General features: G+C 42.6%; 1 protein-coding gene across 2 annotated transcripts; it reads right to left on the bottom strand.

The window, feature by feature from the left end:
- Positions 1-11,974: 11,974 nt before the first annotated feature.
- Positions 11,975-13,582, bottom strand: nkx2.2a (NK2 homeobox 2a). 2 transcript variants are annotated; one of them, XM_061844150.1, is made up of 2 exons: positions 13,165-13,582; positions 11,975-12,796 (listed from the first exon to the last, which is right to left on the bottom strand). In XM_061844150.1, the coding sequence occupies exons 1-2, from the start codon at positions 13,427-13,429 to the stop codon at positions 12,240-12,242; spliced, it is 822 nt and encodes a 273-aa protein (XP_061700134.1). In that variant the 5' UTR covers positions 13,430-13,582; the 3' UTR covers positions 11,975-12,239. The 2 variants fall into 2 exon arrangements, with proteins under 2 accessions (XP_061700134.1, XP_061700133.1); XM_061844149.1 differs by having other exon boundaries at positions 11,975-12,823.
- Between the last annotated feature and the right edge of the window lie 2,012 nt (positions 13,583-15,594).

Below are 15,594 nucleotides of genomic sequence, written 5' to 3' on the forward strand. Positions count from 1 at the left end.
ATGTTTCCAAAAGACCCAATTTGTTGTGAAAAATGGATTGCACAGATGAATAGAACAAGAGCTTTGTGGGTTCCAAATGACAGGTATGTGAGTATTGAGCTATTAAACAAAAAATAATATTTGGGGGGAACTAATTTGCCTCACAGTTTATACCATTTGTTACGTGATAATTTCGAATAAATCCCCTTGGTCAAACCGGCAAAACATAACAAATCACTTGTATTGTGTTTTAGACAATTTAATCACACACAATACAATACAACACAAAACAATAACAAAATAGCATTAGCAGTGGTGCGGGCTGCCATTAGCGATGGCACGGGCTGCCGTTTTCCCCACGTGGAGCTGGGTCGGGCGGGGAGGTGGGCGGCCGCGTGCGATTGCACCAGGGCCGGGGAGGAGAAAGGAAATCCACCCCCCCACCGGCTACCGGTGTCTGGGAACCCCTGATGTATTTACTTCATCCAGTATGGGTCCTCCTGGGTACACCACATACACAAGACTTGTAAAAGGGATAGGAAATCGAACAATTATGGGCCAGTAATTTAGAATATTTCATCGGGTTCCATGTCCTCCTCGTCTGTCTGTTGAGGAGTCTGTTGTTATTTAAAAGTAATCCGCATATCGTCTAAATATGGCTTGAAACGATATGGTAAAATGGCGTCAGTCGGTTCACTCGCGTCAGTCTCAGAAGGGGCATCAGAAAAATCCAAAAATCGCTCTTGTACATCTACCCCACCATTTTCTGAACTGCTTTTCCTCACGGGGGTTGCGGGAGTGCTGGAACCTATCCCAGCTGTCAACAGGCAGGAGGTGGGATACACCCTGAATTGGTTCCGAATCAATCCCAGGGCACATAGAGACAAACATCCATACTCATAATCACACCTAGGCGCAATTTAGAGTGTCCAATTAATGTTGCATGCTTTTTGGGATATGGGAGGAAACCGGAGTGCCCGGAGAAAACCCACGCAGGCATGGGGAGAACATTCAAACTCCACAAAGGCAGGCTCCAAACTGGGACCTTAGAACTCTGAGGCCAACGCTTTCCAGCTGACACACCGTGCCACCCATATTATCATCAAAGTGATTAATATCTTATGTAGTTTTGATAACAATACCTATTTTAAAATGCATATTTTCGTGTCAATAGCACTTTAAGTCACATAGGTTAAGCTTACGAACTTTACTATGTAAAATATAATGGTTAATGTTCTAGCCTCTCAGCGTTAAGTTACATAATCAGCTAAACAAATCCATTTGTAACAGAGAATTGTTCTGGAAGCTTTACTAAATCTCAGTGTGAAACTTTAACACAAAATATAGATACATTTACAAAGGGTAAGCAAATAAATACATAAATTACATGGATGAGACATAGCCGTGAAAGAAGTCATCATCATACAAATTGAATTAGCACATGAATGTAAACATTTAGGTAGAAACACAAGTAACGCGCTTCAAGCAATTAATATGAAACTTATGAACATGTATACTTACAGGCAATTATGTAGTACATAGAAGAGGGTTGAGAAAGATGAAAATATTCTAAATTTCCCTGTCAGCCATGCATATCATTTTACTTGCTGACTTATGACAATTTCCAATGGCGGGGGCTCCTCACAGTGTGACTTGCCCGGAACACTTGACTGGGAAGGCATGCAGGGGGCACCCGAACCACATGCCCAAACCACGTTATCCAGCTCCTCTTCATGCGGATGAGTAGCGGTTTCACTGAGGCGCTCCCAGATGACAAAGCTTCTCACCCTATCTCCAACCAAAAACCAGACACCAGACAGAGGGAACTGATTTAAGCCTCTTGTGTCTGTGATCTCATAAATACAGTCACAAGCTGTGGGAAGAAATATATACAATATCAACCTGAAAATTGTGAGCTTTGTCTTTCCATAACAGATCAATGCAGAGTCCATATCACTCTGAGATACTTGAACTCATCCACTTGGGACAGGATCTCTTCCCCAACCTTGTGATGGTACTCCACCCTTTTCCAACCAAGCACCATGGTCTCAGATTTTGTGGTGCTAATTTTCATCCCAGCTGCTTCACACACCAATGGGAGCTGAATATTACAGCCTGACATAGCCATTAGAACCACATCATCTTTAAAAAGCGGACACATAATACTGATGTCGCCAAACCAGACTCCCTCAATACATTGGCTGCACTTAGGAATAATGTCTAAGCAGGTAATAAATAGAATGAATGATGAAGGGCAGCCTTGACAGAGTCCAACCCTCACTGGAAATGTAGTTGACTTAATGTAGGAAATGCAGACAAAAACTCTGACTCTGGTCATACAAGGGCCAAACAGCCCATAATCTTGGGGTCTGGTGCCCCATAGTCGCTGACTACCTTCCACTGGAAACCCCTAGGGACACAGGTGAACGCGTTCTTCAAGTCCACAAAACACAAGACTGGCTAAGACAGGCAAACTCCCATGCACCCTCAAGGACTCTGCTGAAGGTGCATAGCTGGTCCATTGTTCCACAGCTAAGAAGAAAACCACACTGCTCCTCCTGAATCTGAGATCCAACTTACAGATGGACTCTGCTCTACAGAAACCCTATACAGACCTTATCAGGGAGGCTGAGGAGCATGATCCCCTATAGTTGTAACATACATTCTGATGCTCCTTTTTAAAAAGGGTGACCACACCCCGATCAGCCAATTTAGAGGCACTGTCCCTAATTTCCATCCAATATTGCTGAGGGCTATCAACCTCCAGGCAGTACCTCCGCCCCTGCAGCGCCAGGACAATGGCCAGCAGATCTCTGTTGCCCACGTCATAATTGGCCTCCACTGGGCTGAGGCACCTAGAGACGAAGGTGCAGGGGTGCAGCCTCCGGTCGACTGGCGAACCCAGATATAGGACTGCCGTCACTCCTGAATAAGATGCGTCCATCTCGACAACATAAGGAAGATCGGCATTAGGACGATTTTCTTCTGCCAGGATGTGGAATGTGACAGAATACTCCGCTACGGATAAATCCCCCTGGGAAAGATCTAACAACCGTCAACCAGCCACCTTGCCTTTTAACTTATGATCAAAAACTCTCCTCTGTTCTGTTCAAATACTGGGAAGGAACAATGCAGGGCTGGGTTGGCGCTGCTGACCGTCATCACCACGTGGCTGCCTGACCTGTGAGTAGACTCATCATAAAAGCAACTTTAGCCTTATCCGGGACATACGTGATCAGTTGTTAGTCAAATGCGAGGGTGCCGTGACAGATGAATAGTCCACAACTGCCCCCCGCATAACAAGATCGATTTGGGAGGCACCCCGACCACCATGTTGGTGTCAGGTGCTTCCTTCAGAACCGGCAGTGATCCAAGGTTAGAGAACAGAGCGCCCTGAGATGCGTCGTTAACAAAGTAATAGTCTCCCTGAGCTTGTTTAACAAGTTCTTATCTCTTATTTCTCTTCCTATGAATAGTCCTTGGTTCGCCAACGCGTGGTGAAGAGATTCAGAGCCTGAGAGATCCATTTGACCGGAATATTCTGTCAAGGATGGCAATGGCATAGGAGCAGATCCCAAAAAGAGACAAAAGAACCAAGGTCCAAAACAGAATTTTAATTCAACTGAAGGAGCATTCAAGACGCACTAAACAAAAAGGAACTCACCACCACAGGGCATCAAAAACCGTATTGCATAGAGCGACATGACAAAAAAGCCCGCTTGGTAAACAGTATCTATTTAGAGTCACTAAGTTTAGATAGAAGACAAGCGTCAGCGGTGAACACGGTGCAAAGACAGGTGTAGATTCCAACACCCGTGCACTGTCACAGAGGCCCCTAAATAGGGTGATGACTACAATTTGCAATAGATGCGTCAGTGATGCCCACACTCATCATTGCTCACCCTGACACTGGAACACAAAGATGAAAGAATGAAAAACAGGGCCATGACATAAAAGGACAGGACAGGACAGGATGTGGGCAATGTGCAAAACCTCTACTGCTACTCATGAGTGTTGCGGTATAATGCTTTTCTAATGTGACCTGTAAGAATCTCTGACTTGATATCCTAATTTTCTGATTAGTAGGGCAAGCACAAGCCAATAAAAGCTGTAGCGTGTCGTTGCAATTTATTGGTGACACATCCATGTTAGTCTACTAGGGTATGGAGTTACCATGGCGGCACATCGAGGAAGAGCAGTACAGGGCCCCAAGCCAAGCCACCAAGCACAACCCATGGAGACCCAACTGGGGTAACGCCACCCACCTCCTAGGACCCAAGGCAGTGCCCAGGCCAACTGAAGTGTCCCAACCAGTCCTCAAGGTAGGGACCAGACCACTTCCCTTACTCAATTTGAACACTGACCATCTTGTCTTTGTAACGTATTTAATTGAATGAATATTGAAAAGGATTTACAAATCATTGTACACTGGAACTTCAAAAGAACGGACCACTAAGGGCTGGGGTTTGTCCGACATAGCCAATTGTCCGTTTCATTTCAGTAGAAAGGATCCATCTCATTTTATTTGAAAGTTTAAAATTTTACTAAACATATCAAACTTGGTCATGGTGATATTGTTGAGGTACAGTAACCATCATTGGTGAGTCGCTCTCATGAGCCATGAAGAATTTATTCTTGCAGTTCCAAATCTGAACGGCTTGGTGAAAAAAAAAACAAAAAACATGTGTGTATATATATATATATATATATATATATATATATATATATTATATATATATATATATATATATATATATATATATATATATATATATATATATATATGTATATATATATATACATATATAACTGTTACTGTCCCAAAAATAGCATGTTACAGACGCCATAGACTTTTGTACTCGTTAAAGTTAACACTGGCACAACACCACTCACTCTCTCTGCACTGCGCCCTTTGACAAAAAGACAATAGCTTAAATCTTCATGACAAGGATGCCCCGTCAATGCCCCCCATTGAGTGTGGCCACCACATTTGTAGGTATAGGAGGCAGATCTTTGGGAATTGGATTGTTTTGTATATCTGTGACCTGGAAAAGACATTTGTCCCATTCTCTACCTCTGTTGCACCACAGCGCCAGTAAACAGCAGTGGTTAATTCTGGAAGTGACAGATTTTGGCAACAGCAGTTTTGGTGAAAAATGGGAACTATTTTTGGACGCATTGTTCATTCCGGTCCATTTTATCCGTATCAGAGTTTGTTTTATCGAGGTTCCACTGTATTCTGTCTATATATATATTGATTTTACACAATGTCCAAACTTAATTGTAATTGGCTTTTTCAACATTTTTGGAATATGTTTACTTACTTTTTACAGCATATCTGCTGCTTGGTTTGATTTTATATATGTTTTTAAATGCTTCACCAACTCACAGTTTCTATTTCACATTTCATTAAGTACTGATACTCGAATCCACATAAACATCCAGTAAAATACAATGGCAGTGCTCCTTGTATGTCATCAAACAGCTTTCATTAGTTATGATAACTCTGTGTTCATTACTCTGACTGATTGGAGTGTCGGAAACAGATGACAGCTTCTCGTTATCAGGCTGAAGTCCCGATGTTTCCGTTGCGGTGCTGAGATGTCAAGCACCACATGTTCCTCCACTGAAGAAGGTGAAACAATCGATTTATTGAAAAGCGTAAACCCTCACATCTTGGATCCTGAGTCCCAGATTTGATAGCTGATTGCAAAACGCTCTCCACAAGTTTTGAGCAAGGCCACACGAGCACTTACAACACTGCAAAGAGAAAATAACACCATGATTTTAAAGCAGCCCCGTGGAACAGCATTCTGGCTGAATTTCCAAAGTTGAATGATTTTTTTTTTTTGGATCTATGAAATTGTTCAAATTGTCCCCAATCATCATTCCAGCTGGTTTTACACCAAGCCAGATGTTACTTTTTGTCACTGACACACTATTTAAAGACGGGGAAAGCTGAACCTGAAGCAAATATTTGGAATGTGCCTTGGACCCCTTCATCCATAGCTCATTTTTGTCAAGCTTCTTTCCTGTGCATAAAATAATTATACTGTTAGGTGTTTTACTGGTCCTGTTATATTAGGAGAAGTAGAAACGGTAAAGTAAACATCTACTGTCCACTGATGCCTTAAATACCTTGTACACTGTTAACCGTCGGCACATGTTGGTTGTGTATAGTTATATTAATTTTTTTTATTTCATACTCCAAAAATAAGAGTCCATTATAATCACAGAGTACAAAAGATGTAAATGAGGTAGCAGAGAAGAAAACATGTTTTCAACCTGACCATGTCTGTGCACTTTGCAGAGTAGGCTGTTTCTCTAATCTCAACATTTAGCAAAGTCAAGAACCTTGACATGCACTCCGTTTGCACAAACTGCATCTAAGCTGACTGCTAGTCATGTGCAGCACTTAAACCTCCATTGCACCTAATGCTGTCATTTAGGAACTGCACCATCAGCATCTCCCACAGTCTGATGTTTTTGCCTCGTGCAAGGAGGTGAGAGCAGAGCTGGGTGACTACTTCGATTTAAAATTTGGGAAGAAAAAAAACGTTTCCGCGTGTGCAGAAATTGTGTTGCTGCCCACCTATTTTCTTGAATCTCCCAAGCCAATATGTGCTTATTCTGCATTTATAAATTGTGTGTTTGCATGTGTGTGTGTGTATAGATAGATAGATAGATAGATAGATAGATAGATAGATAGATAGATAGATAGATAGATAGATAGATAGATAGATAGATAGATAGATAGATAGATAGATAGATAGATAGATAGATAGATAGATAGATAGATAGATAGATAGATAGATAGATAGATAGATAGATAGATAGATAGATAGATAGATAGATAGATAGATAGATAGATAGATAGATAGATAGATAGATAGATAGATAGATAGATAGATAGATAGATAGATAGATAGATAGAGAGATAGATAGATAGATAGATAGATAGATAGATAGACAAACAGGCCAAATGCTACTATGTGTACTTAAATGAGCCTTAAGTGAGGATTTAAACCTTCCTACCAAGGTAGTACCTCTAATATCTGCACCTTGGGCATTCCACAGTACTGGGGCCTGAAAAGAAAATGTGCAGGAGCCTGCAGACTTCTTACAGACATTCAGAGTCACCAAAAGGCCAACATGTTACGAGTGAAGGTATTGGGAGAGAACATGGGGTGACATTAAATCAGCGAGTTAGGAGTGTACTCGTCATGTAGTATTTTATGGAACGGTAACAGAACTTTAAACTTGTGCCTCACTGATGCAAGTTGGCCAGTTTTGGAGTAATATGGTCAAACTTTCTCATCTCCGTCAAAAGTCTTGCTGCAGCATTTTGTACTAACTGCAGGATGTTAGGGCACAACAAATGTATGGACTATGATCTTCACATAGTGGATAGGTTGGTTAGCGATATTGCGAAAATGAAAAAACACAGTTTTGGTGGGTAGACTTAAAACCACTCTGATAATTGCATATGATCTCAGCAACCAGCATCACTTCATTACTGAACAAAAGAGGGCCAAGTACCGGTTCGTGCGGGACTCCGCAAGCAAGATACACATATATAGTAGATTCATATTACGATGTAAATATGAAATGATATCCGCATCTCACAGTTAGATTTAATAATGGGATTGATTAATCTCAGAGCATGATAATTATTGGGACATCATGGGAAAGCTCATGTTTTTGCTGGACGGTACTGTAAAATCCTTGGAAAACAAACTGCATTTAATATAATTTCAGTATTAAAAATGTTATTACTACTGTTATTATTATTATATGGATCATTTGTAGATCTTAACCCAACTGACTGCATATGTATCACATGGCATAGTATGTCACTGCGATGAAAACAAAGTTGTACAATATGTGATCTCATATCCATGTGCATATGTGCATATGCATCTTTTTTAATTGGAATTTTATGGAATTTTCAAAAATCTTAAACAGTGTTTGAAATATGGCTTTATATTTTTAATTGTGCTCCATATTACCTTGTAAAGTAAAGCCAAACGCAAAACCAATGCTATTCGCCAATGGAGGGCAGCGACATATAAAATCTGACCCCAGGAACCATTTGGCTCCAGCCTGCTGTACAGTACTTGAGTTTCTTCTTGCTTGAAGTTTTAAAAGTCCCCATCCATGCGCATCATGTGGGGGCCGATCCAAACACACTGGGACGTTCTTGACCACATTCTTTGTGTGCAGATGTATTTTTGTATTTTGACAAATACGGGTGTGCACTTGAAACTCTAATACTTTGAAATTGTTGAAGTCAGTCATTGACTTTTGCTAGATTTATCCATTGTTCAAAAAAGGGGAATCCTGGGCCAGACTGTGAATAATACTTATCTTGCCCCACGATTTGATTGCTTTGAAATATTTATTCAGTCTTTATTGACCTCATAGAAATTTTTGAACTCTTCCATATCAACATTTCCCATTTTTCTTTCATCTGCATGCACCCTTCTTGCAATTGCATCTTTTAACTCAACGAGGCCCCTTGTGGGCACCTACTCACAGACACGTCCCAGCACCAAAATGTCACTTTTCATTTGACATCACCTACCCGACACCCTTTACACCATTTTTTGCCAGATTTTTATTTTGACCAATAATATTATTTTCAAATGACACGATAGAGGATTATGACTTTATCTGTTTAGAAATTATTTCACAACAGCTATAACTCTTCCCTCCTTGTTCCTCTATGCACGACCTTTACGACAATAACATCTCATTATATGCATTATTTGTTTACTTAACAGATTATTATTATTATTATTATTATGGCATTTGCTCTCCTCTGTTTCGAGGGATTGTGGCTGAGTGAAGACTTCCCATGGAGAAGCACACTTGAAAGCCATTGTTCACTTTCACTGAAGTGAAATCAACCCACACAATTTTTTAGGGTCTCCCTATCCTATTGCGCCACACTGTGGAAGTACACAAGTCTGCCAACTGTTCTCGTTGCTGCCCTGAAGTCCGTTCAACTGTACTGTTTCTTGCAGACTAATATTTCCACTCAATAATGATAAGTGAGATTGCTGCAATGGATATATATATATATACATAACTAAGAATGCGTTTTGTATCAATAAATGTGGTTTGAAAGGCATAAATGTTTAGCTTTTGCTAGAATTGCATAATGAGACAGCGGTAATGAAAGTAAAGAGCTCTGCTGCCATCTTGTGGCAATTACGCGCAACAGCTCCCGCCCCGTCATCATGTGGCGCCTCCGCCTTCGGCCCATCACTCGCTCTCTTTTTAATATCAGCACTGTGGAGAATCTAATCTGGATCTTCTTTAAGGCAATAAAACCCAGATAGCTTCCTTTAAATGAAAAAAGCGCCCCTTTATATAGCTTTGAAATCCTCGTTTATTTGGCGATGTGCGTGACAGGGGAAAAAGATTCATGTCGGGGGTTCAAATGGGCAGGATGACGAAGATCCGCGGTGTTCTAAGTGCGTATTTCCCCAAGTATTGTATTCCCGGGTTATATGTACAATAGTGTTATCCACGCAGTTTGAACTGGGCACACAAAGACGCTCGTTGAAAATCTCTTGAAGCGACTTCCAATAAATCTAACCCTGACCGTTGCTACTTATTGTGCCTTAATAAAGATTTGCAATGGTACTGAAACAGAAGAACAACTCGGGAATGAATTGTATTTCTCTTTTCAGATTCCAGTTTAGGTAGCGGGGGAGGGTGTGTGTGTAATGAAATCAACAAGGACATACAGTATATATTAAGATGTTAAGACTCTCCTTCAGCACTCATTCGGAGACGTGTTAATGTTTTAAATGGAAAAATATAGATTTGATCAAATCTTTCTTATTCATTACAAAATCCATATTTTTAGCCGCCCCCGCCTTTTTTGACGAATTAATATTCGTTAAATAAATATAAACGCTATTTTCCTCACGTCTGTATGTTTGAAACCACGTGCAAACCCATTTGGTCAATGCACATTGCGAGATACGCCGGACAGAGGACAACATTAACACACTTAATTCAATTTCGCTTCTAAAGAACGTTATGAGGATAAGCGGTCTAGAAAAATGAATGAATACATTGATTATTTTTTTTCCAGAAAAAAATAGCCGCAGCGAAGAGGGAAAGCAAACAAGGAAGAACTGTGTCCGGTTTTAAAAATAGTTTTTGCGCTGTGTTACACGCTTTTCAGAAGAGACAATAATCAGCCTTTCACTTTTGGAAAACAGGAGGATGGATGCAGAGCAGAAATGAGAGGGCTCTTGTTGGCTTAGCTCTATCAAGAAAGAAGGACTCCCTGTTATCTGTGAATAGAGCTTCTTCTTACGGGGGACCAGAATAGATATAGCACGAATTTTTAATTCGTTTTTCTTGGAGAGACAACAATGGTTTATTTGAAAGCTTGACACAATTTGGGTTTTGTGAAGATCTTTTTTTTTCCCCTCAGCCCTCCTTGTCCGAGCACAGCTGCCCATATGGGATGCGACGTGTGTAGTAAAAGATCACAATGACACCGAGTGACAGGCGGCACAAAAAGCCCAAAGATACATCTCCCTGACTCTGAACAACAGCGACAAACTCTGACACGCTTGCTTTTTTTCCCCTCCTTCCACTGTCTGCATCCCTGCCCCGCTGCTTGTTAAAACACGCGCCTGCAAAATGCAGCAGAACCGAGCCTGGCCTTTTGTCTGCGGTCTAGGTCTTGTACTATATTGTGCAATAATAGAGTCTTACAAAATGGAAATGGGACTTGCGTCTTCTTTTGTATTTAGTCCTTCGATAATAAATAATATCACATCGCCCTCTCCAACACGTGCTTGAACGCATGGCCCAAAAAATATATATATCTAAAAAAAAAATATTCAACCTTCCGAGTGTAGCCGGCGTTGTGTGCACACATGCCCCGAAAGCAGTCGCCCCCACCCCTTGGGGCGCCGTTTTGTAAATAATTAGCAAATCTGTCCAATTTGGCTGTTTGTTCAGTGATGATATGGGCGGCTCTCGCATCTGTTGGGATATTTTGTGTGGCTCTGTGTGTCCCGGGCCAAACAAAATGCTGTGACTTTTGCTTGTCCATCATATTTGCTCATGGTATTGACTGGAGTCAGATAATCCGCCGTGCACTCCACTGGGAATCATTTGTGCGCACCTTAAATTGCGCCTGACGGCGGAATATATTTGTTAACCTTGAAGACGTTGAAATTTAAATCTCAGGCGTCGTGCGAGGCTTCTGGTGACAGCAGCAGGGTTATTGATTGATTTTTCTCCTCTTGCTCGCGAGTTAGGCGCCTAACAAGATAACAGCGGGTTTATTACATTATGAAAGTACTTTTGCTGCCGCTCGCGCAAGGCCGGGGGAGCGCGTGTAGATGCTGACAAAAAAGAGAGCTTTTGACATTAAAAGCTTCTTGTGTTGAGAAGCCCTCTTCTATTAAGTGAGTGGATTTTGCTCCCATTTCACAAGTGACTTCAGGCTTTATTAGTGAGGGCGTTTGGATTTAGAAAAAAATAGTATGTGGATTAAATTTGTCCAAACAGAAAAGACTGAAGGGCTCAGGCGCTATTTAATGTTTGTCTGGCCGTTTAAAGCTAATTAATTGCTTTCTGTTCCATTTTTTTTAGACGCACGTAAAATCAGTATGTATTTTTCTTTTTTTTTTTTTTTTACCATGCAAATGAAACTAACCACCTTTGGCGTGATGCTGTTATCTTTAAATGTCAATCTGATATTTACGCACAACCTAACATTTTGGCACCAAATATTTACATTAAAATAAAAATAAAGTGATAAGGGACTGTGAAAAGTTGCCAGTTTTTATTCGTGGCCATAAATATTTTTCGTTCCATAAAAGAAGCAAGAAATTAACATTTCTATAATTATAAAGTGGATCGTACGTGCTTATAATAACACGAGGGCAAGAGGGGGGAAAGAAAATATATCTACAACCAACACACAACATACTTTTTACAAAAAACAAAATGTCACAAGAAGAGCATTGACATTGTCGATAAAATCTCTAAGGGGGGGGGTGTTGGAGCCAGTTCTCTTAACGAAAACATGTAAACGCGGTGCACACATGAGCCCCGAATAAAACTGGTACTATATGTCCTGTGTATACTGGGGTGTGGGTGGGGAGGTAGGGGGGTAGAAGTCTTTCACGTGTGGCTTTGTGTGGGGGTTCCCTCTGTCTTTACGCGTGGAGTGAAACCGCCTAGTGTGCCTTCCCCGAGACGAGTCTCTATGGCGTCCCTTACCAAGTCCACTGTTGCGTTTGCACCAAGTGGTGCGCCGTGGGGAAGTGCGGCGTGGCCGTGGCGCCGTACTGCGCGTTGTACTGCATGTGCTGGAGCGACTGCGCGCCATACGCCGTGAAGGGGATCCCGGCCTGAAAAGTGGCCGCCAGGTCCTGAGCTTTAAGGGCGTGACAAGGCTTCCCGTCCCTCACTAAGACCGGCACGGCCACTCGCCTGGGGGACGGGAGGTGGCTGACTTCCATACCTTTCTCAGCCCGGGCTCGCTTCATCTTATACCGGTGGTTCTGGAACCAGATCTTCACTTGGGTCGGGGTGAGTCGGATGAGGCTGGCCAGGTGCTCCCTCTCCGGGGCCGACAGGTACCTCTGCTGTCGGAAGCGGCGCTCCAGCTCGTAGGTCTGAGCCTTGGAGAACAGCACCCGCCGTTTGCGCTTCTTCCCGGAGTCGCTGCCCCCGCTGCTGGACGTCTCCTTGTCGTTGTCCGGCGACTCGTCGTCTGCGGACGGCTCCGGGGATTTGGCTGAGTCCTGGGAGCCGGCGGAGAGGCCGTGCACTGCGGCGGCGAGAAACGGGAGGAACACTGTCAAAATGTTATGTCCAGTTAAAAAAAATAAAAATAAAAGAGACTTTACACTTGCATGCGTCATCAGAAAAACGGACATTTGGACTTGCGGCGGTGGCAGTGCTCAAAATAACCGGGCCAGTGCAGTGAAGCGTTCAAATGTGCATTGTGTGCCTGCGAGTCTCCCAGAACACAAATCCAAAGAATTCAAAAAGAGCCTTGTGAGGCAGAGCATTTGTTGAGCTGGGAGGCATCGAAATAAATGTTCGGCGTAGGTTCGTGCGTGCGTGCCGTCAATAATGCTTCAAAACATCTTACAAACATTACACAATAATTCAAGATTACGAGCCTCTACTTACATGAATACTGAATCGTGTCGGTGGTGGCGAGCCATCGCGTGTACGGATTGTCACTAGTGTCATAAAAGGGGTTCTTTAAAGGCAGGTTCTGCACGTTTTCCAGGGGACTTTTCACCAAAACTCCCGTGCTTTTCGTCGTGGACGTGCTCTCCGAGCCCTCCGTGTCCTCCTCCGCCCCGGTGATAGATCCCTCCTCATCATTGGTGTCCGGAAGGTCCAAAATGTCCTTAACAGAGAAGCCCGTCTTTGTGTTGGTCAACGACATATTCTGGTGGGGGGAGACAGAAAAAGTTGCAGCACCAGCACCTTTCCGTTGGGCAATCCGCTGTTTTGGGAGACACACACACGGAGAAAAAGAGAATCTGATCTGATATTGGTAGGGGAGGGGGAAAGTGCCAGTCTAGGGAGAGCGGCCGCTGTGGGCGAGCATCGCCGGCAGAAGTAGCTCTGGGTCGGTCTCGGGGAGTCCACTGAGGGATGCCGGGGTGGCTCGAGTGCTATGCGCGGATCATGGATGCAGTGCTGGTGTCGGCTGCGGGAGGCAAATAAGCCATTACCTTGTCCGATGAGTCCATATAAGGTTGCTCTGCACACATGAACCTGCAGTGTAAAAGCATTAAAACACGCGAAAGGTTGGCCACGTGTGGGCGGGTCTTAGGAGTCAAGTGGATGAAGACAGTGTTTGCAGATGTGAAATTGTGGGTTTTGGGGAGCTCCGAGCATCTACCATTGGTGCTTCAGCCCATGATGAGTGGTATAACGTGTCAATTAATTACAAAGACTGGGAGGGCCTTTTTTCACTCCCTATTTACATACAAAGAAACTCCAAGTAGCTTATACTCACTGTACTTTTTAAATAGAGCCCATTGGAACGAATTGCAGGCCATTTCTTCACAAAATGTTATTTATCTAAAACGGGCGTTTGGCTTATTTGATTTTGTTTTGTTACACTGATGTGCTGCATTTGTTTCCACTTCTGCAACACACTTTGGCTTTGCCCAAATGTTCAGGGACAATTTAAACCTTTCGAGTCGAGGCTTCAAGACCGGAGGCTGATTACGGAGCTTTGTTTGTTCCGTTTCAAACAGTAAACCTACCCAAATATGATGATCTGGTAATAATAATGATAATCATAATGATAATAATAGTTCATTTTATGTGGATTTGTCCACACAGTTAAAAATAAATGTTCGCTATAAGTTACATGTTAATTTTTTTTTCAAGATGATGTTTCCTTTTCATTTTTTTTTTTGCTTATCTTGGCACCACATCCCAATATTAGTTTTTGTGTGTTTAAAGCCCCTTTCGAAGCGCTCCGGCGTGCTTTTTTTTTTTTTTTTTTTTTTAAACTTCGGGAGAAAGCCCGCTATGATTGTTGCTTCCTTTCTTTTCCACCCCTCGGAGGCTTCGCCTGCCTCCCGCTTTCCTCCGTCTGCCCGCTCTCTCCAGTATGTGACGTGGGTGACAATGTTTCAGGTTTTTGAGCAAGTCCCCGGCCGCATCCTGGGTGGTCGGACCCGGGCAAACACAAATACAAACCGATTGCTAAGCTGCAGACAATGGGGGAAATGTAGACAAATGTCCGGCTCCTGTTGGAAGCTTTTGTGCCGCTGCAGTTTTTGCATTTATTTCAGGCCCCAAATAATAGATGATTGACGCCCCGCGCACAATGCTTTCTAACTGTTTGGAATAAATCTGAGGTTGTTCCTAGTTGTCATGGCATTCATGCTTTCAATGGACTATCTCTTCATTCAATCCCTGGATCCTTCCACAGTATTAAGGAAAGTCCTCCAGGGTGCGCGCACGTGCTGGCACGCACGCGCATTTACACACACACACACACACACACACACACACACACACACCACACACACACACACACACACACACACACCACACACACACACCACACACGCACAGAATAAAAAAACCTGTACAGATACTATACGTAAGTGTAGCGTAACAATTCTTCCCCTTTTTCTTCTTGTTATTATTATTATTATTGCTATTTACGTTTTGAATAATCATCATGATGTGCAATATTAATTCATAATAGTAACATTGATGATAATAATATCACATTTCAACGTACTTCCTGTTTCATTATTATTCTAGGAGAACACAGAGCTATTTTTTTCACATTTATAATCCTTGTGTATTTGATTAAAAAATCCTTTTCGACCGCATTTTTCTTATACCTGACATGTACTGTATAGGCCTTATATGTATAATATGTAGTCAAATTATTCCCACGTCTCATCCCACAAAGGCTCCATTCAGTTGAGCGTATCCTATGGAAAAACCCGAGCCGGTTCTGAGGCCCCGAAAGGGACAGAGAGAGACAGCTCACGGACCTGCTGCACCCACCGACATGCGACAGGGGACGCAGGGTACTCACAACTTGCAGAACCCCGCAGAGACAATTTGGCA

Source organism: Syngnathoides biaculeatus, chromosome 15, assembly GCF_019802595.1.
Source record: "Syngnathoides biaculeatus isolate LvHL_M chromosome 15, ASM1980259v1, whole genome shotgun sequence".
NCBI lineage: Eukaryota > Metazoa > Chordata > Actinopteri > Syngnathiformes > Syngnathidae > Syngnathoides > Syngnathoides biaculeatus.